The 21,459-nt window shown below is 44.3% G+C and overlaps 1 protein-coding gene across 1 annotated transcript in view; it reads left to right on the forward strand.

The window, feature by feature from the left end:
• The window catches only part of LOC138809383 (short transient receptor potential channel 7), a 119,560-nt gene that overhangs the window by 61,989 nt on the left and 36,112 nt on the right, over positions 1-21,459 (forward strand). The window contains exons 4-5 of the mRNA XM_069995897.1: positions 8,404-8,568; positions 17,550-17,766. Coding sequence (XP_069851998.1) covers positions 8,404-8,568; positions 17,550-17,766 — 382 coding nt within the window. The remainder of the gene's footprint in view (positions 1-8,403; positions 8,569-17,549; positions 17,767-21,459) is intronic.

A 21,459-nucleotide genomic window follows, 5' to 3' on the forward strand; every position in this document is an offset into this window, starting at 1 on the left:
GGCGATCTAACAGCATCTTGAATGGTAAGGCCCTGCCTTTGCAGGCTTGGAGAAATCCTGACCTCCTTTCCTTCGACTTGTCTGCCTGGTTTTGAGTCTACCTTGCAGGAATATAGAATAATAGTTCTACATATTATCTTAGAAGTCAAATTTGTCTGGATTTGAGTCCAGGCCCTGTAATGGCAGTGAATGCAATCATACATGCCTCAAAGAACTCATAGGAAGTTTTCCTGTGGTTTGCATACGTCTCTCCAGGGTGCATGGGTTAGAAGCTAGGTCCTCAGTGGAGTGATGCTGACAGCTGGCAGGGCCTTTAAGAGATGGGGCCTGGTGCAACTTAGATACAGAGGTGTCATGCTCAGAATGAATCAATGCTGGTCTCATGGAGTGAGCTAATTCTCCTGAGTGCTAGTTCTGCTTTATCGCGGTAATTTTTATTATATAAACATTTGAATTGCTATAGAAGTACTAAATCAATGCTCGTTTATGGGGGTACATAGCATACAGAGAAACCATCCTCATCCAATTCCAGAGCTAATCCTCACTCCCTATTTTGGTCTCACAGTTCACTATTCTCCTGCACAACGAGCCAAGAGCCTGGCTTAGCTGTCATCACTTCACCCTGTCTTCCTTTTAGTAAAGATGTGAAAAGAGTTAAGTGTTCATCAGACCCTGAGCAACAAGGGATTGTTATATTTAGAAATTATTCTAGGATGATGAGACACAGAGAAAATTATGCAGCAAATCTTAAGAGGATTTAGAAGAGTATTCAGACATTTACTGAGCACCTATTACATGCAAAACGTAAGGCTGTTTTCTCTTAGAGATACACATATAGTTGATTCCCTCAGGGAAATCAAAAAGAGCAGAAGATGCCATAGTATGCCTGTGCATAACCTATGTCAAACTGGAGTTGTCAAGTGAGTGGGCCACAGAACAAAACCCAAACATGTCTAAGACGTCTGTGGTGGCTTAGGGACTTGATCAGACTTGAAGGTGGAGAGGAAGTTGGATCCTGAAGGCTGAATAGGAACTAAGGAGCAGAGGCGCAGGATTTTTGACAAGACAGGAGATGGCTACAGATGCCATGGTTGGAGACCGCAGGTAGCAGAGCCTGACTCCAGGGAAAGTCTTCTTGCATGTCAGGTGAGGGCATGGCGGGGTATAGAGCGCCTGTGCCTACGAACAGAGTGGCCTCTTGTGACCAACAGGAGCTGAAACAGCCCTCTGGCACCTGCTGGAGCCTCGTGGGCACGACGGCTCAGCCCAGCTCATTACACCGTCAGTGACCCTGGGCTCCTTGCTATAGAAGGCACCGGGGAACACTGGCAATGAACAGCCTTCCATCTATCTCATGCAAGGACGGCCACAGCCACTATTGGTACCTATGCTCAGGAAAAGGCTCTCCCACAGCGCTGGGGACGGCCTCTCCCCCTCCCCCCCCCCCCCCCCCCCCCCCGCCAGGCCAAGGCAGAGGCTGGTTTCTGTGTGACCATCTTCGTCTGAAAAATCATTCTTTCTCTGGTAAGAGAAAGTGCTGAGTCACCAGCCTCAAATCAACCCACCAGACTGGAGGTTTGCCTTAGGGGGAGATGAGAGGAGGTTTCTGCTTCGAAATTGAGGGAGCATGCCACGCCACGCCACGCCACGCCACTGAACAGTTCTATGACTTATCTGTGAGCGCTGCAGATCTCTTGCTGCTGCTCATGAGCGGCTGCCTGGCAGGACCGTGGGCTCTAGATCTAACCACAAAGCATGCCGGGGTTGGGTGGGACTGGGCAGAGGCACGTAAAAGGCAGGGGGAGAGACACTGAAGAGATGCAGCCAGGAGGAACTGCCCAACGACGTAGAAGACGTCTGATGGGTGTTCACACAGCCAAAAGATGACATTTTTCAAATTAATTTTTTAAAACACTTTTTTGCCATTAAAAGAAAAAAAAGCAGGAATGGCACCCTACACAGAGCACATGAAGTATTAAAACCCCAAATGGTGAGCAAAATTCCCCTTAAGTTGAGATCCAACCCTTGTCTTGCCCTTTGGCTCGTTTTCCTTGGGAGAAAGCCCTCCAGGTGATAAGAACTGTCTCCCCTGTGAGCTCCACTGCCTTTGGGAATTAAGGAAGCTGCTGTTGTTGGGTTTCCAACCTGCCAGCACTTCTGCAGCAAAAATAAATTCAGTCGAGACCTCACTCCGATCATTTATCTCCTCATCATGTCTCCAGGGAAACACAGAGACCTTCAGGTTTACCTCTTCCCGATCAGGAAAGCGAGATTCTCACCTGAATCAACAGGGGTAGGCCTCTGTGGAAGACAGAATGGTTGAGCTGGACAAAATGTGGGTAAGCAGCGCCAAGAGGGAGAGCGGTTCAGGCAGCCGAGATACCTTGAGAATGGGAAGGCTGGGGGCAGGCTTTGTGAATAGGTTTGCTGCAGTTTGAACAGAGATCAGCAATGAGAAGGAAAAGAGCCAGACTGGAGAAGCAACTAGTGGTCAGGTTTTTAACACTTACCCCCGACTCTCCCTTTTCCTCCCCTCCCCCGTCCTTAGATTCTCTTTCCATCCTTTCTTTTCTCCTCAGATAAACCCCATCCTCTATGCCTCTATCTTTCCAGTCACATCAAACAGTGCAAGTGAAGTGAACTTGAGATTAGCACAGCTTCCTCCACTACCCTGGAGAAGAAAGAAATCAACAGCCCCCACCAAGATGGTGCAGTAGGTTCCATAGAGATAGGGGTTCCATCTGGAATGGCATTTAAGGGCGCCCGCTGGTAATCAATGCTCCCATGAGAATTTGGGGTTCATCTTTTGACCCATTATAGAAGGCCTGCTCAGGAACTGATAAGTGTCACTGCTACACCCCCTTCCATGCCTTGTGGACAGGGCTATGACTTCTCTCTGCATCTCCTGGGCTTAGTCCATTGCCTACAGGGAGAAGTCCTTAAGGAAACAGTGAGCAACCCAATGAACACAGGAATAACCAACACGCTAGACTTTAGTAAATGTCTCACCTGTTTATTTCTCTCTGCTCCCAATTTCTGTGACTTCAATGCACTGCCAAAAATGCTCCCGGGGAAGGGAAGAACAGTATCATCCTGGGACCCAACCCTGTATATGCCTCCACACAGGAAAAGACACCAGGGAATTATTCACGTCCAGACAACCTGTCTACCGGAGGACACTTGATGACTTGGTGCAGTGGCTGTCTCCCGTTGCCTGTGTGGAATGTGGTTTCTATAAGGAAACGCTAGGGGTGAGAGAGGGGACATCCTGTCGAGTCACTCAGACATTAGCAGGGCCTTCGATGGTGAAAGTATAGGAAAGCTATCCCTCCACAGCACTGAACTTCATGACATTCTTCTCAAGCTAAATTATTCCTCAGCTTATCAAATCGTGTGTTGCCACATCTCATTACGGTATAAATGAGGCCTAGTATCAGAGAGAAAAATCCATCCGGGGATGTGGAAGTCATACAGCCTCAAAGACAGTCCTTTTCCCCTCTCCCAAAAAGAGCAACGTGCAAAACGTAACCACTCCTAAGGCCGGGGAAGGGAGGGAAGAGCCCCTGCGGGAGGGAGAAGAGCCAGTACCCTGCACCAGTTCTCAGTTCTCACTGACCAAGGGGTCCCTAATCAGCGCAGGGGCCAGAACCAGTGTGTTTGATGAGTGGCTCTGACATAGCCCTGACTGCCCCAGAAAAGAAAAGCCTGAATAAATTGGGCTTCACCATCAGTGGAGGATAGAGAAACGGGGCAGAGAAGGAGTGGCCTCGCCTGCCTGGTGACATGGACTTGCGCAAAGGCACCAACATGTCAAGAGCTGCCTGCTGAAACATGGACGTCAGGATGAGGACAGATGGGGGGGGGGGGCAAGGGAGTGGGGAGAAAGAAGGGAGAAACAAGGGAGGGAGGGAGGAAGGAAAAAAATGGTCCCTAAAGGATAGTCACCGACTTGTTTTATTTGTCTAATACTAATACAGAACTATTTGCCAGGTACTACTCTGAGCACTTTACAAACACTAGGTCATCCAATCCTCATTAGTAGCCTCACTTTGTAGAAGAGGAAAGCCAAGCATGGAAAGAGTGAGGACCGCCTGCCAGAATCCGGCCAGCAGAAGGTAGGGCCAGGATTTGAACCCAGGCCAGCCTTGTAGCCGTCCATGCACTTAAACACCCACCACCGGAAAGGTCTATATGCTGTTGAGATAACTGATCCATAAGCCAGCCCAATAGTTAGCAATTACATTTTTTTAAGCATCTGGTGTTTCCTTATGGGTAAATACAAGGCAGAGAAAATAGTGAGGAAGGCTGGCCCATTGTAACAATGAGATGTACAAGACACTATGTTGAAAACAGGGTAGGCCGGGAGGGAGGAGCTGGGGAGGCAAGGAGGGAAGGGATGGTAGGGGAAAAACAAAGGAGGAGGTAACGATGCTCAATAGGAAATGGACTCATTACCTTGCTTGTGTGACTGTAGCCCCTCTGTAGAGTATTTTTACATTATAAAACATATAGAAAAAAGAAAAGCGTGAGCAGCCCACGAGTCCCATGTAAAGCTGCATTCTCAGCATGCCACCGGTGCCTGGGAGCATAGTTTAAGTATGACATTAGCAGAAACTGGCTCTGCATACAAATGCTGCATTAACATCAAGACTGGTGTAAATGGGCTAGGAAGGTAAGCAGCCGCGATGGGTTCAGGAAGCAGCATCTGCATGACTTCTGGCTCGCTTGACCTTTAGGTGCTGGTTCCCAGGCTAGCGAATCCCCCAGTCTCCTTTCCATCACTCAGAATTTTGTCTCTGAGTGCTTCCCTCTCTCTCTCTCCTTGCAGCTGAACGTCACGCACTCAGTGAACAGATCCCACTGCAGGATCTACTCCCTGAGGCGTCTTCTCTTTCAAGGCCACTTGGCCCCGTGTAACCCTACCTCACCAGTCTCACCCCAGCCCATCACAAACACTCTACTTTAAAGTGTGCGAATAATGTCACTGTGAAAACCAGAGCAGTCACATCAATTCTTGCCTGCAATAATCTTCCTAAACGTATGCCAGGCTCTAGGCCTGGAACAGGAATAGCTTGGGCAAAGCTCCTCATATTCATCCACAGATGATTCCGTCCTTTGGTGAGTTACATACCAAAGACAATCTTCTCCGTTCTATTCCAGCTGTGGGTTTTCTTCCTTGGGCTCCTCTCTGACCTTGCTTTGGAGAGGCCTCCTCTTGTCCTGAGCTCTTCCTGTCTTTGTTCCCTGGCTCCATGCCCTGTAGGTTAGGGTTTTCTCCTGTGTCCATGGGCATACTTCATTTGCTACTCTTCATCTGCCTTGGATCAGGGATGGTATTTTTCTGTGCTTCAAAAATCACCTGGGCAGGGGAGGGGGGATGGGAATGGGACTCCTTGATACAATACTATATATACATCACAAAGATGTCTTCCACAAGCTACCACAAGTGTCCATATAAAAGGCAAATATTAATTTGAGTGGTAACTATCAGTGGCTGGCAGCTTTCTGGTATAGCATAATATCAAAAGTTTACCTAGAAATAAACAGCATGTTTGAAGCTAGCTTGCTTTATTATGGGGGGAGAGGGGCACAGCTGTGAAATTAGCAAAGATCTAATCAAGGAAAGAGAATCTCAGGAGACTTCTTCTCTTTAGTTGGGACCACTGTGTCTCTTTCAAGCAGGCAAAGGAAGGTTGGAATGGTCTCACTGTGTTCTCTCTCAGGGTCTCTGTTCCCCACGCTCCTTGCTGGCCAGTCTGCTGTGCGGACTTGCCTCTAAAGAGCCAGCAAGGCAAGCATGGGGCAACATGTGTGCCAGAAACAGACAATGAAAGTCCTAACAGCAACTCTACCGAGAGCCTTCCAGCCAGCTCTGGGGCGCTGCAAGCTCACCTCCTAGTATTTCATGGGCATGTGCCCACCTTTTAATCAGCTGTGGGCCTCTGGGCAGAGCCATTTCAGCACATACAGAAATCTATACTGAGCTCTATGCTCACCCACCATTCCACTCGGGGTCTTGCTTATCAACAGACCTGGAGTCACTTGAAACATCTGCAGTTTCCTCTTGCTTGCCTCTCTTTGTTTTGAGTCAGAAAGGGTGTAGAATATCATAAACCCTGCAGGCCTGGGGATTCCTCCCTCGTTGTTTCCTGCTTAATTCTTTTTTCTCTCTCACTCTCTTTTTTTTTAATCGGTCACGGGGCTTGAACTCTGGCCTGGGCACTGTCCCTCAGCTCTTCAGCTCAAGGTGAGCGCTCTACCACTTGAGCCACAGCGCCACTTCTGGTTTCCTGGTGTTTTATTGGAGATCAGAGTCCCACGGACTTTCCTGCCCGGGCTGGCTTTGAACCGTGATCCTAAGATCTCAGCCTCCTAAGTAGCTAGGATGACAGGCATGAGCCACAGGCACCTTACTTCCTGCTTAATTCCTGAAAGACCCCAATGCTACAGGAAAGCCTCATTTGCATTTAATATTGGTTTCACAGTATCATCAGAGACTTCAGGGCCAAATAAACCTTTGCTAGTGTCTTTGCAGCTCATTTGCTGCTACTCTGAGTTCCAAGAAACTGGAAGCAAGAACATGCACTGAGAATTTTAAGATAGTTCTATTTATATTGTTCTTATTATGAAAGAGGAATGCTTCATATTTCCCAGCAATCAATGTATATGATCCCTTAAGACCCAATGAGGCAAATGAGATGAAAATGGGTACATGATGTTTCAGAGTTATCGGTGGGAATGCCAGGCCCCTTGAAACATGCTTGGTTGTCTTCTCTTAGTCTACAGATGCCAGCCATAACCTTGTGCTCCTGGGTATCCTGAGTAAGGGCCAAGGACAGGCCTGCCAAAGGCAAATGATGCCTTCTTGTTGTCACCGGAGAAACAATAAGCTAATGTGTATCATTTTCTGCAATATAAACTTTAAATAATGGCTATTACCAGTCTCCACCATTTAGGATGCAGGCACAATGAAATAAACAGCCAAATGGGTCTACAAAACAACCATTTGCAGAAAGGAATGTCTTTCGTTTTAAGCAGCTCAAACCAATGGTGCTAATCCAGCAGAACAAGGAAGAGGTTGTCTATGATGGGATGTCTCATGGACTCACTGAGCAGAGTGGAGCTTGGCCCCAGAGAAGGCCAAACCCCAGCTCAGCCTCTTTCTGCACATCTCCATTCTCCTTTGTGTCTCTCAACCTGGCTCGTTTTGCTAAGTAGACAAGAGATGCTCAGATCTCATAGTAACTGCCTACCAAGTAGACTAATTCTCTCATCATAGTCCTAAGTACCCAGAAGAAAAAATATGATGACTAGCTGGGCACTGGCTCACACCTATAATCCTACCTACTCAGGAGGCTGAGATCTGAGGATCGCAATTCAAAGCCAGACTGGGCAGGAAAGTTTGCGAGACTCCGAGCTCCAATTAACTACTGGAAAACCAGAAGTGGTATTGTGTTTCAAAATGGTAGAGTGCTAGCCTTGAACAAAAAAGCTCAGAGACCACAACCAGGCCCTGAGTTCAAGTCCTACAATTGACAAAATAAAAACATGATGACCTAGTTTAGATCATTCAATAAACTATATCCAGAGGAGGTGAGGCTACATACCATAAAATGGTAACAAGAGCTCCAACATCTAACTCAAACACAAGGGCAGTGCAGTTCCAAGGGAGAGGTGGTGGTGAGAAGTGTACATGATATCCCAGAAGGAGAGACTGCACAGGGATTCAGTGTGTCAGCACTCCAACGTGTCACCAAAACCTCACAGTGCCAAGCAAAGCACCACTGAGATTCAGTGAGAAAATAGTGCACAACAGCTTTAACGAGTTCTCCAGAGATGCCAGGCAAATGGAGGGGAACCTTTCTAGAATATCTCATTTGATCCTCCAAGATAATGTGATAAACTCGGTTTTGTAGATGAGAATGTGGAGCTCAGAGAGGTTACAATAGTTGGCCTCACCAATAAACAGTAGAGTCAAATTCTGACTCCAAAAACCTGATTAATAGCTCATTCATTCCTCCATATTGCTTCCCAAATGAATTCTGCCCAGAGATGATCAGATGACTAGTAAATGCTTATTGCATTTACCCAAAAATTGTGTGTGTGAGTGCGTGCATGCGCACATGCACATGCCTAAGACTTCTTCAGGCCCTCAGTTTGTAAAAGCCCAAGTCCTGAGAGGGCTCTGGCCATCGCACACAGCTCCCACACAGCCCCCAATAGTTCCCCCACCAATTCCCCTACCCCATTCCTGTAGAAACCCGCCCCAGGACTATAGGGCCAACATGCAGATCACCACCCCCTAGTGAGACCTGTCAACCTCAAGTTACTCTTAAGTTGGATATTGTTCAAGTGCTATTGATGCCGTTTCCTGTGCATTTTGTTTTTGTTTTGTTTCTACAGTTCGTTGCTCATCCTAACTGTCAGCAGCAATTGCTTACCATGTGGTATGAAAATCTCTCAGGCTTACGTCAACAGTCTATCGCTGTGAAATTCCTGGCTGTCTTTGGAGTCTCCATAGGCCTTCCTTTTCTCGCCATAGCCTATTGGATTGCTCCGTGCAGCAAGGTACAGACTGCTTAAGGTGCATGGCATTCATAGTTATTTCTTCTCTTCTTAACAGGACCTGAAGTCCATTTTGTTCAAATGAGCTGTAGAGATTTCCCCACTTTGTAGGGATAATTCAGTCCTGAGCTGGGGAAGTGGCCCAGTGAGAGCTCTTGGCTAGTATACACAAGACCCTCAGTTCATCCCAAGTACCATCCAAAAAGAAAGAAGGGAAGAAAGGAAAGGAGGAAGGGAGAGAAGGAGGAAGGCAAGGGAGGCAAGGAGGGAGGGAGGACAGGAGGGAGGGAGATAGGGCAGGCAGGCAAAGGTGGAAGGGAAAATAGTTCTGAGACACTTAGCCAAAGTAGAAAAACACGTAAGAAGAAAAGTGTTAAGACCTGCTTTTTAATCCGCATCTTTGAAAAGAGAGAAGAGTGACAAAATGGGAAGTTTTAAACATGTGAGGCATAACCTAAATGAGTTAATACAGGACTGAGAAGGAATAAGGGCACTTTTCCTCCTCTACTCACACAGTATACTAACCATGCCCTCCAAACCACCGTGCACTCACTACAATCACAGTCTAGCAATAGCCCACACTCTGAGTACTTTCTCTTCACTAAATCCTAATCATAGAGTTCTGCTCCCTCAGTTACATGTTACCGTGCATGCTCTGCGAAGGAGGTTCAGAAATGAGGAAGAATTACTAGGCTGAGAACCACATGCAGCTCGTGCTGGCCACTGCAGCCCCAAGGCAATGCTGTCCTCATTCACAAAGCCTTCCTGTGGCCCACTCAGGCAATTCATTGGGCTACAACAGGGCAGAAGGCAAAAGAGCTCAGAAGGGCCAGATTGAGTTTTTAACCCAAGAAAGAGTGTCAGCTGAGGGCCGGTGGCAGGAGGAACAGAATCTGCGGGTACCAAACCATCCTTTTGCCTGGGCCACCATCGCACAGGCTAGCCATCTGAGCCAAAACCCACAAATACCAGCTCTCCTACTCCAGGCAAGAGTTCATATCTAAAAGACTAATCTGCATGGAAATGATGAAATATGCTTCACGGGTTTAAGATTGTCTTTAAAGGTTCCAAAGCTACATTCACCTAATGATGTATTTTCAAAGGAATTAAGCATAATCAACATTTAACCAGGGGGGGGTGGGGGTGGGGTGTGTGTGTGTGTGTGTGTGTGTGTGTGTGTGTGTGTGTGTGTGTGTGTGTGCGGTGTGTGTGTGTGTGTGTGTGTGTGTGTGTGTGTGTGTGTGTGCGCGCGCGCCTGCCTACAGGGAGATTAGTTCAGCAGAAAAATTAATCAGATAATGCAGCGAATAAATGTGGCACTGGTGAGCTGACCTTCCTGTCAAATCCATTTATAGAGCACGCAGGCCAACATGCTGGGCCCAAGACTGCTTCTGAGGTCACCTAGCAAGGTAGCCAGTGAACTGACTACCTCTGGGTAGGTGAAGGGTCCCAGAGTGAAGCCAGGCCTCAAACGCCTTCTGCAGAATAGCACTGAAGTGAATGGCCTAACACTGACCAGCATTCTACCTTACTTCTGCTAAGAGTGTTAGGTATGTGGCAGTTTCATGCCATGGTTTTCTACAGGTAAATTCTCCAAATAACATATATGCAGATAAGGCCACCTCTGTGCCTTTTATCATGGGCTGAAACACTCAGAAAGTGAAAATAAACCAGCCAAGACTTAGGGCTGGATTGGAGCAGGTCTTTCGGTTTAGGCATCTGTTTTGAAGCTAGAGTCATCCGGTCTGTGATGGAAGTTGATCCTTGCCTTCTCCAGACCTGCAGGGACCAAAATAGATACCTCCCTGACACACACTGAGTCTCAAAACTAATTCTATGCTGTTTGATCATTTAAAAAACAAAGGGACAAACAAACTAGCAACATTGTAGAAATGCTGCCAATCTTTGGATATAAAGCTAACTGTGACAGCTTCTAGAAACCTGGGACTAGCCAAACTGATTTGCCTCTTTCCTGGCTGGTGGCAGAAGGAAAGATTCAGAAAGAAGTAGACCAGGTGCTGGCTAATTTTGTTGCTGCTGTTGTTATCTCTGTGAACAGAATCCTGGCAAAATATACACATGTGCTCAGACCCCACCCCCCAAAGTCATATGGTTTTGAGGAAGGAATTCTATAATTTTTGGACCCAGCAAATTCAAAGAGCTAATACTATCACATGACACAGACATGTCTGGCCTACAGGAATTTTTCTGAAGATTATTATTGTGGGAAAGGAGGGCCTTGCCCAGGGCTGCTTCTCCTCTATTTAGATACTTATCTGACTGACATTTGGCACACCCAAATCTTCCAGTACAACTAAGATCTATGCACTCAAAATAAACATGGGTGGATCATCCAGGCACCTGTCACTTCTGTGCATGCGCTAGATTCTAGGTCGGAGCGCAGGGCAGTGGGCGCGCATGTCAGTGGCAGAGTCACAGCCTTAGTCTGTGGCCCGAGAGACTCTTGGTGGCACTGCTCATTACGAGGAAAGACGCCCTCATTAAACAGCTTGTCCAGCTTGCTTTGAGGCAGCTAAAGGACAGATAAAACAGAAAAGGTATTTTTAGCTTTTCTTCTCATCGTTTTCAAGGCTGGCAGAGATATTACTGGGAATCGCACAGAGGTCCCATCCACCGTGTGACAAAGTTGCCCTCTCTAAGGGCTCCTGACGCCCTCACAGGAGGGGGCACACGGAGAGATCCACTAATAGGCTGATATTCCTTCTACCAATGAGGTCACTGCCTTTATAGCTATTTCTAGAAAATCATGACCAATACAATGTCATTCCAGAGATTCCAGATTCTAATAACATTATGGTACCGCCATCGAAGAAATTAGAACTCCACATAGTCTCTTCTGAAGGTATTCTTAAAATGTCACTGCCAAACTTCACCAACTGGCTAATGTCCGTCAGTGGCTAGCAAATGTTGAGGTTTCTGCTTCCAACCTAATGATGCATTTACTTCCTAACAGTTGCTGTCCTAATTTAGGAACTATTAGGCACACCGAAATGATTTGATTAGCCTGCCAAGATGAACTCATTATTGACTTCCTACTGAATTTCCGAAGCTATCAATTCTATTTTTATTTAAGTTCTGGAGGGTCTCTCAGAAAGACTGTTACATGCCATTGTTAAAGCGAAGGGTGTCAGCAGTGTGGCTTTCTAAAATGTGAGCTGCAGTAGGTAATCAAGTCACAGATGGGTACAGATTATAAGTCTAGGCATGGAGAAAGAAAAGAAAAGAGAAAAGAAAAGAGGAAGGAAGAAAGGAAGAAGGAAAGAAGGAAGGAAAGAAGGAAAGGAAGGGAGGGAGGGAGAGAGGGAGGGAAAGATAGATTTTGTTCATCATGTCTCACTGTCATCACCAATCTGGTTGAGATCAGGCAGGCCGCTGGGAGACCTGGTGCTATCTTAACAACCTGGATGCACATGAGTCTTTTTCTAAAGAGTTCTCTATCCTTGTGTGAGGGCTCCAGTGACCAGGCTGCTTCCCATCCTTCACTGTTCTGTGCTGATACAGAATAGAAGGTGCTTACAGTCATCCCAAGGGGTCCAGGCAGGGTCTGGGCAGCGGGCAGACTGGAGGAGAAGTGAGCCTCGTACAATGTTCAGGAACTGCACACGTTCTAATAAAAGTGTGAAATGAGAGGTTTCTTCCTCCACTGCCTATTAACCTTTGCTGCTAGGTAGCTCTAAAATTAGCTCCAGAAATCAGGCAGGGAGACTGGTAAACAACATTGTGCAGTGTGCAGTCCATCAGTCCTTACTGCCACCTAACTCTTGCTTGGAAGAACACTGGAGTATTAATCAATACTCAATACTAGCGCAAACACCTAGTGAGTGAGGCATGAGTGAGGAACAGCTTTGGAAGCTCTGGGCCTTGCCTTAGCAAGCATCCTGTTTGAAACAGGAATCCTCAATCCACACAGTGCAAAAGCCAACCAGGAGAGGTCAGTGCCTCCAATGGTCTCCAATTCCCCCCAGTTTGTCTCTCCTGGAGAGCCACACCACATTACACGAAGTCACGGTCCTGCATCATGGTCCTGGAAGAGAAACGTGTGTGAGGAAATAGAGCATCAATGCTCAGACCAATCCAGAGCCTGGTCACTTTCACACTGAGCCCAGTCTGAAGCCTACAACATTACCCCCTCCCTTTCCATTTAGTTCTGGCCATCGGATTTTGTCTGCTTCTCCACAGCAGGAGTTCAGCAACTCTAAAGAAAAGAACAGACTCTCATAGTTTATCTCCACCACTTCTGGTGTCATATGTAACTTCCAGCTATGTATTTGTGGCATGGACCCGTGGGACTGCATGTGGAGCTGCCTCGTGAACGCTGGCATGTATGCCCTTCACGAGTCAAGCCTCTTCTGTTTCCCTTTAGGGGAATCCTCTGACTGCATAAAGCCACACATTAAAGAACTTTCCATGTACTGTACACTGCTCTGCCTTGTAAATGTACATGATTTTTTTGCTTACATCAACCCTATGTAAGAGACAACATTTCCACCTCAATTTTACAGAAAAAAACTGATCTACTAAGGGATAAATTTACCAACAAACTGGAGTTGTGATTAAAACAGACTCTTTGGCTCTAGAGATCTTCCCGTAGTCACTCACTACACATACATGTGTACACACACACACACACACACACACACACACACACACACACACACACACACACACACACACACACTCCTCTACTTACATCAGCAATATTACAATCTTGAATGCCTACTGTATACATCTTAGCTGCTGACTAACCAACTTTGGGACTGACTTGATTCAGAGCTTTAGAGTTATCAGGACTTTCTGAGAAATGAGAAATCACAATCTCCATAAGGATGGCAAACTCAGCCCCTCCTTTTTCTTTCATTAGAAACCCACCTTGCAAATCCACTGTCACTCAGCACTCTTCAGCCTGCAGGATACATGTAGTTTCCATTGTAATGTGAACATACCCTCATTTGAGATACGTAATGGGCAGCTGCCTTCATAAAAAGGGAAGATTCCTAAGCTCGGACTAGCCATTTCAATAAGAATTTGGGGGCGATATATTGAAGAATATGCCACTAATACACCAGGATCTCTCCTAACACTTGGGAACCACAAGGCCTTTTTAGAGTGCATTTTTCTTTTTGGAATGCTTCTGAAGTTTTCCTCCATTCAGCTTTCCAACATGTAAACAGAGCCCATGGTTGAAACCATCAGCTTCTGCCAAAAAGTGAGGGTTGCATCGTCGGTTGAGGGAGACTGGTGGCACAAGACAAGAAAGAGGTGCTAAAAAACATTCTGTTCCATCTCCCATAACCACAGTCGTAGGCTTCCTTTACTGTGATGTGGAGTCCCACCCGATACCAGTTTCCCCAGCAGTGTTCATTCTTGAGCCGAGGGCTTAATTCTGGAGCACAGAAGTTTTTCTGCCCACCCCTGAGGATCTATGAATGTAATGTTTAGAGCTAACTCATGGACACTACTCAGTTACCCCCACACTCATCTACTTCTCAGAGTAAAAGACTACCCTAGAAGTTTAGTACAAGCTGGAGACTTACATCCCACAGAGTATGCTAGTTTCCCAGTTATGTTCTCAGCTCTTGAGGTCATACCCATGACGGAGCTGCATTAGCAGTTGTCAGATGCATATGTTCTGCATTGCAGGGGAGTGAACTGTGGCCTAACAAGAGCTAAGTGTCCATTTGAAACCTAAAGCTGGTACCTGACCTAGCTATGATGATTCTGAAGTTAAGAGCTGTTGGCACATATTGGTTGACTTTTGCCCTTTCTTTTGACTCATCTGGTAACCTTGTTAAAGTGGGAAGCTTTCCCCAAGAGCAATTTACTTTAAAATTATATTTATAAGTAAGGTAGGGAATTTCAAAAAGAGAGAGGAAAGGAAAGGAAAGGAAAGGAAAGGAAAGGAAAGGAAAGGAAAGGAAAGGAAAGGAAAGGAAAGGAAAGGAGGGAGGGAGGGAGGGAAGGAGGGAGGAAGCAAGCAAGCAAGCAAGGAATGGAAAAGAGAAAGTCAGTGATATGATTGGATCTCATCTGACTTTTATCAAAGTTTTACCAATTAAAAAGATGAATTCAAGCCCAGGAGAACAGAAAAGTGCATCCTAATCTTCCTTCCCCACCCAGTGGCCTAGATGTGTGGGAACTGAGCCGGAGGTAACTTCCAAATCACCAGAGGGTATTATCAGAGGGTTTCCATTATTATGACATTTGACAGTAAATATAATCATTGTTACGGAGAAGGTGGCAAAGTTTTAAAAAGTATCAAAGAGGATGGAGGGAAGACCCGTGTCTTCATCAGGGCAGTCCTTGAGGACTCAACCCAGAGCCTGCAGAGCCTGCAGGCTGGAGGAAATCGACTCACCATCATTGAAGAGCTGCATCCAGATCAGAGCATGCCAGCTTTTTTGACATTCCCAGGAACCTGCTGGGACATTCATACCCACACATGCTGGGACACACACACACACTCTCTCTCTCTCTCTCTCTCTCTCTCTCTCTCTCTCTCTCTCTCTCTCTCTCTCTCTCTGGTATCCCTTGCCCTGCCACACACACACACAAAATCTGGTATCCCTTGCCCTGACACACACACACACACACACACACACACACACACACACACACACACACACACACACACACACACACACACACACACACACACACACACACACACACACACACACACACACACACACACACACACACACACACACACACACACACCTGGTATCCCTTGCCCTGCCCTCAACTTCCCCAGAGTCATTCTCTTGTCTTTCATCAAAAGTGAAATGAAAAAATCTGGACACAATAGACAAAGAGACAAGAAACAGTGCAATGACTATTGAAGGATGTCATCTCCTGGACACACCAAAATATTCCCAGGTCTTAGTGGGAAAACGGGACTCCAATTAAACCAACATCACTAACAAAACAACTAAAAATGAAATCAAGCTAGCTGTTTGATGTCATATAAATCAAAACAAGAAATGGCTTTAATTCAGTTATTACTGACCTTACATACTATATTTATCCTTATACATATATATGTACTCCATAATTAGCACATATGCCTACAGTCCATAAATACAGTTCATTTATGTTAAACACTACAAGTATAATGTTGTTTGTAAGGTATTTGTGGGTACGTGGTTATCAGATAAACATCTATCTACATTTACAAAGTTATTCCTCGGGGTATGTCTGCATGTGAATGCAGATGACTTCCAATACAGTCAGGCATTCCTACTGTCTGGACCTGGGATACAGATTTTAAAATAAAAAATAATCATCTGCATGAGAGGCAGAGTTGGGAGGATTGCAGTTTGAGGTCAGCCAAGACAAAACATTAGCAAGGCACTACCAAAAAAACCTAGGCATGGTGGCACACACATGTAGTCCCAGACAAAATCCCAGATAAAATCAGAACATATCTGAGGCAAAAAGAGCTGGTGGCATGGCTCAAGTGGTAGAGCATACAGCCTAACTAGTATAAAGCCCTGAGTTTAAAACCTCAATCCTGCCAAAATAAGTCATTTAAATTTTTAAAAAAGATTAAAAGCCAACATCTTCAAAAAATTTTCAAATGATGTACCCCTATGGCTGAAGATTCATAATAAATCATGTTATACTAATAATTAGAATTAAAGTTGATGATTATCATACTGAAGTACATTAAAGGAACATTATCAAATCATCTGACTTACAAATGTTATGTTGAGCACAGTCATAATCAGGGAGATTTTACCTAGAGAAGTCCTTGTAATTGATACTCTGTTGCACCAATACTCTATTCCCCCGGTGACATTTCACTGTAGGACTCCTGAATGAGGCAGAATGCAAACTCAATAAATCAAGCCACCGGTTATAATTGAGTATCTGCCCAAGAGAAGGAACTGAGCTTCGGAAAACATTTGTTCTTGTCTTAGTTTACCTGGGTGAGGGCTGAGGTATGGTGCTTAGGTGAGGGTGATGACAGTGATTTGGAAGAGACCCAAGTGTTTTAAGAGCTGTTTCAGCAGGGCCTCCGCGTGCAACCCATCACTCAGTCCTCCAAGATCTCAGTGTCCTCTGGGTGGATCCCAGAAGATTCAGGAGATGTGAGCAGCTCTTGCTCTCTGAGAGAACCATTTCAGGCTTTGGGGGAAGCTATGCAAATTAACATTAGGCCATAAGGAAAACTTCAAAAAAATGTTAGAGTAGTACCATGAATCTTGTTTCCTATAAACATTCTACTGTAATAAAAATCCTCCCCTCGTGATAGGGTCTCGCTGCGCAGACCAGAGCTCTCAAACCCACATCTATAGGACCCAGGCTGCCCTAGCACTCCTGGGATCCTCTTGCCTCAGCCTAGAATTATTCAAAGCATAAAAAAGGCCTATCTGTCTAGAAAGAAAAAAAAAAGAATTGAAAATGAAACCAAAAAAGAAACTATAAAATATGCGTAACTGAGTATCAAACTTCATGTCGAACTTTATGTGAACACAGCTAAGCAGCTATCTGGCAGGAAATGTACAGCTTTAAGTAAATTTATCAAGATATTAGAAAAGTTGAAAAGAAATAAGCTATGCAGAAAGCCTAAGTAAATGGCTTTCAACAGCAATGAAGCACATCTGAAGTATACCTTTTTGTTGTAAATTCTACTCAGAGAGATTATTTTGTCCTAGATTTCAAGGACTTAAAATCCTATCTACATTTTTAGGGGTATCTATATAATAGGATGTTAGATGATTATGTCTGTGCGTTCTATTCCTTACTTTCAGTGTCTCTCCCTAAGATGTCTAAATAGGGAAGATAATGGAGCAGGTAGCAAAAGGATTTAGTCAGATAGAATCTTACATGTAAATGTAAGAAAAAAATGCATAGGTTCATTCAGCCATTTCTCTAATCAAACTTTGATGTTAGATTATAGAGAGATCTGTACCCTGCTAGGGTTGCCGGTTTAACAGGTCTTATACAAATTTTATTTCCAGCTAGGAAGAACCCTGAGGAGTCCTTTCATGAAGTTTGTGGCCCATGCGGTTTCCTTTACTATCTTCTTGGGATTGTTAGTGGTGAACGCATCTGACCGATTTGAAGGTGTTAAAACCCTGCCCAATGAAACCTTCACAGACTACCCAAAGCAGATCTTCAGAGTGAAAACCACACAGTTCTCCTGGACAGAAATGCTCATCATGAAGTGGGTCTTAGGTAAGCAAAGGGCTCCAGCCTTTACTCTTCTCCTCTAATGATAATAGGACGTGATTAAAGGTCTCCACTCTCCCTCCCCTTGTGAGTGCTCTCTGCATAGGCCAAATGGAAAGGAAATAGCTATAAGCCAAAATCAACCTCTTCATGTGTTGATGTGTAAGGTGCACAGATTTGTAACAAAAATCTCAATTTTGAAAGGAAGTGTTCAGGGAAAATGTGTTCAGTATTTTTGATTATCCATATGCCGAAAGTGACCAGAAAGTGATTTTGCTTGGAAACATATATTTCGATAACTTAAATCCAGTTTCCTAGAGGGCTCAATAAACCAAATTCTGCTTTTAAAAAAAAGTGGTATAAAACTACATGACTTAAAAGATTTATTTTGATATAGATATATTGTAGAATTTTGATAATAAATATGTCTAAAATTTAAGGAGGACCATTTCTTCATTAACTGTGTAAATGAATATGCTGACTGTAAAATTTATTTGTGGTAATATTTTTTGCTGCCAAGATCTGCCAAGGAAAATTGTCCCCAATTTCCCCATTGATTAGCTAAGAAGGGCTATCTTTTATACAATTCATAAAAACTGTTACTAGTGGGAATAAACAAAACAAAATAATGCCTAAAATGACTACAGCTGAACAGAGAAAAATGTTACAGATTTTTTTTCTAACACCAAAAACTTCAAAACTGATTGGCTAAAAAATATGTCTCAGTAGGAAAAAGTGAGAACTTGTCAAAGCTATAATAAGCTATAGTAAGTGCCAGTGCAATGGTATATAAGCAAAGCCTTAATAAGTTATAAGCTTTACATCATAAAAGTTCATTTCTGGTAGAAATATCTTGAGTAAAATGAGTTTTCAAAAGATTGAAAAAAGTTTAACTGTGCAATATCAAGACTTGACCAGTTAAGTGAGTTGGCTTAATGACATTCGTCCTCAATTTTACTTTCTTGACAAAAATCCAATATTGCTATAATTTTCAATGTGTTTGCATGCAAAAACATTGAGTCAAACAGTATATGTGGTCAAAGTGTCTATGCCTTGAATCAACCAAAGTACAAAGGTTTGAAAGGAATGTAACTATACTCAGCCTGTGTTAAGTCAATGATATTATAGCCTATGAAAGTGGAAAGAAATAAACCATTAGCTAGATGCCAATGGCTCACGCCTGTAATCCAAGCTGCTCAAGAGGCTGAGATCTGAGGATTGCAGTTCAAAGCTAACATGAACAGGAAAGTCCATGAGACTCTTATCTCCAATTAACTCATTTCTGAAACTCATGTCTGAGGCCTCTACTGAACGTCCTGGATGCTCATCAAGGACTCTCAACTCTGGATGGTCAGACCTCCACTCACTCCTCATCCTGAGTGAGCGCTGGTGACTGTTCTGCATACAGCTCTCCCCCACCCCGGCTGTTGTTGGTGAAAATGCATTCTACATATTCTAGTTTTTGTTTTCAGCAAACATTCCAGACAGACCCTTATTTAACCTCCTAGAGTCTTTTATTTCTTTTTTTTCTCTCTTTGTTGGTTTGATCAATCACTTGAGTTTACATAGTACCCTTTGCTTTTCTCTCTCTGGAGTTCTGCCGCCTAATATCAAATCACTTGAACTACAATATCTGCCTCTTCAACTCAATGATGCTGCCTGCTTGCTTCCAAAACCCCTCTCAAACACAGCTGATGCAAAGAAAAAACAAGTGTTATCACTGACCTACCTCACTCAGAGATCATAATTCTGTTCTCCAATTCCATTGTCTGAAAAACATTCGTTATCTCCTTTCTTCTGTTTGTTACACCTTCATGGCTGGTAACAAAAATCCAGGCCACTTGTTCTAAAAGAGAATCAAAAAGCCATTATCTTGACTAAAAGGTAAATAATGACTCTGCAACATCTTCATACATCTAGTCAGTAACCAAACTGTTTTGATTGAAAGAAAAGCAGAATAAACATCTGCATGACTTGCTTTCCTCTCTTCCTTCAGGTCTTCACATTTCACCTTATCAGAATAGCTGAGCAGGTAAAAGCATGCACTCTTATCTTGATATTCTGACAAAGTGAGAAACACCCTAGGAACATAATGTGTTAAAGCCTGGAATCTCCACCATGCTGGAAGTGCTTAAGACTAGTGTGTCTGGAATAGATAAAACCCAGAGGAAAGCAGCAGAGATGAAGGCAGATGGGAGCAGAGCCTCTGCAGTACTGAGCACAGAAGGGACATCACAAGGCTTTAGTTTTTAAAGGGTAGCTGACTACTACATTAAGGATGGATGGTGGGCTGGGAATGTGGCTTAGTGGCAGAGTGCATGCCTAACATGCACAAAGCCTTAGGTTCAATTCCTCAGTACCACATAAACAGAAAAAGCCAGAAGTAACGTTCTGGCTCAAGCACTAGCCTTGAGCAAAAGAAGCTCACAAACAGTGCCCAGGCTCTGAGTTCAAACCCCATGAATGGGGGAAAAAATAACAGATGGTTGTGATACAAGAGCAGAGGCAATAAAACAGGAAGCCACTGCCATAATTCAGACAGAAAATGGTGTGAGAAGGCAGCAGATGGTAACTACATTTCAGAGGTAAAATCAGTAATATTTACTATTGGATTAAATATAGGATGCTGGAGAAAGGAAGCAGCCAAGGACAAAGCCAAATGTTTTAATACAAGAAATTGTATAATAATCTGGGTACCAGTGTCTCACAGCTGTAATCCTAGCAGTTTAAGAACAAAACAGGCAGAAAAAAATCTACAAGACTCCACTTCCAAGAATTATGGCTCAAGTGGTACAGCACCAGCTAAGCAAGCAAGGCAAAGCAAACCAAGCTAACACAAGACCCTGAGTTCAAAACACAATACCAGCAGAAAATGAGAGGGTGGGGATGGATGGGGAGAAAGAGAGAGAGGGAAGGGGAAAAAGAGAGAAGGGAGGGAGGGGAGAAAGGGAAGGGAAAGAAAGGGAGCCAGACTTCCATTTGTAATATGTTTTAGATATGAAAGAGGAAATGTCAAGTAGCAAACGGATATAAATGTCTAAAGTTCAGATGAAAAATTAGGGCTGGAAGCATCATCTTATATATGAGATCACCTTGACTTTGAATGTGGACAGATGAACTAAGGATCAAGCCACAGAGCACATAAATGTTTAGGAATGGCAACATAAGTATCCATCAAAGGAGATGAAGTAAAAGGAAAACTACAAGAGTGGTGACCCGAAGTCAATCAAAGCAACGATATATCCAGGAGCAGAGAGCAATTACTCACATCAAATACTGCTGACAGCAAGAGATGCGGGGCCTGAGACCTGACCACCATCTCTGGAAGCAGTGGTCTCAGTAGGTAACCAGATCCGGTATCCAAGGAGGGGACCTAGACATACCAGGAGCCTGGACAGGTGACACTTAAAGCATGGAGCAGGGAGTGGTGCATGCAATGATAGCTATATTCAGAACAAGTTCTTCGCTGATATTTTTGCATTTCATCCATTTTTTTCCACAATAAATATACCAGGCACTCTGCCAGGTACTAGGGAAGGGCTATAAATAAAACTGGTTTTGCTTGCCCTAAATACCTTATAAAACTCTTTAATAGTAACAATGGTCTTTAAAAAACAGATTTGTGCATCCAGAAGGTTCTTTGTGCTGGAGATCTAGCATCAAACCCACTCTGCTCAGAGGGGCAGGCTCTGCTGAGGG

This window comes from Dipodomys merriami, unplaced genomic scaffold, assembly GCF_024711535.1.
Source record: "Dipodomys merriami isolate MVZ:Mamm:240054 unplaced genomic scaffold, mDipMer1.0.p SCAF_496, whole genome shotgun sequence".
Classification (NCBI taxonomy): Eukaryota; Metazoa; Chordata; class Mammalia; order Rodentia; family Heteromyidae; genus Dipodomys; species Dipodomys merriami.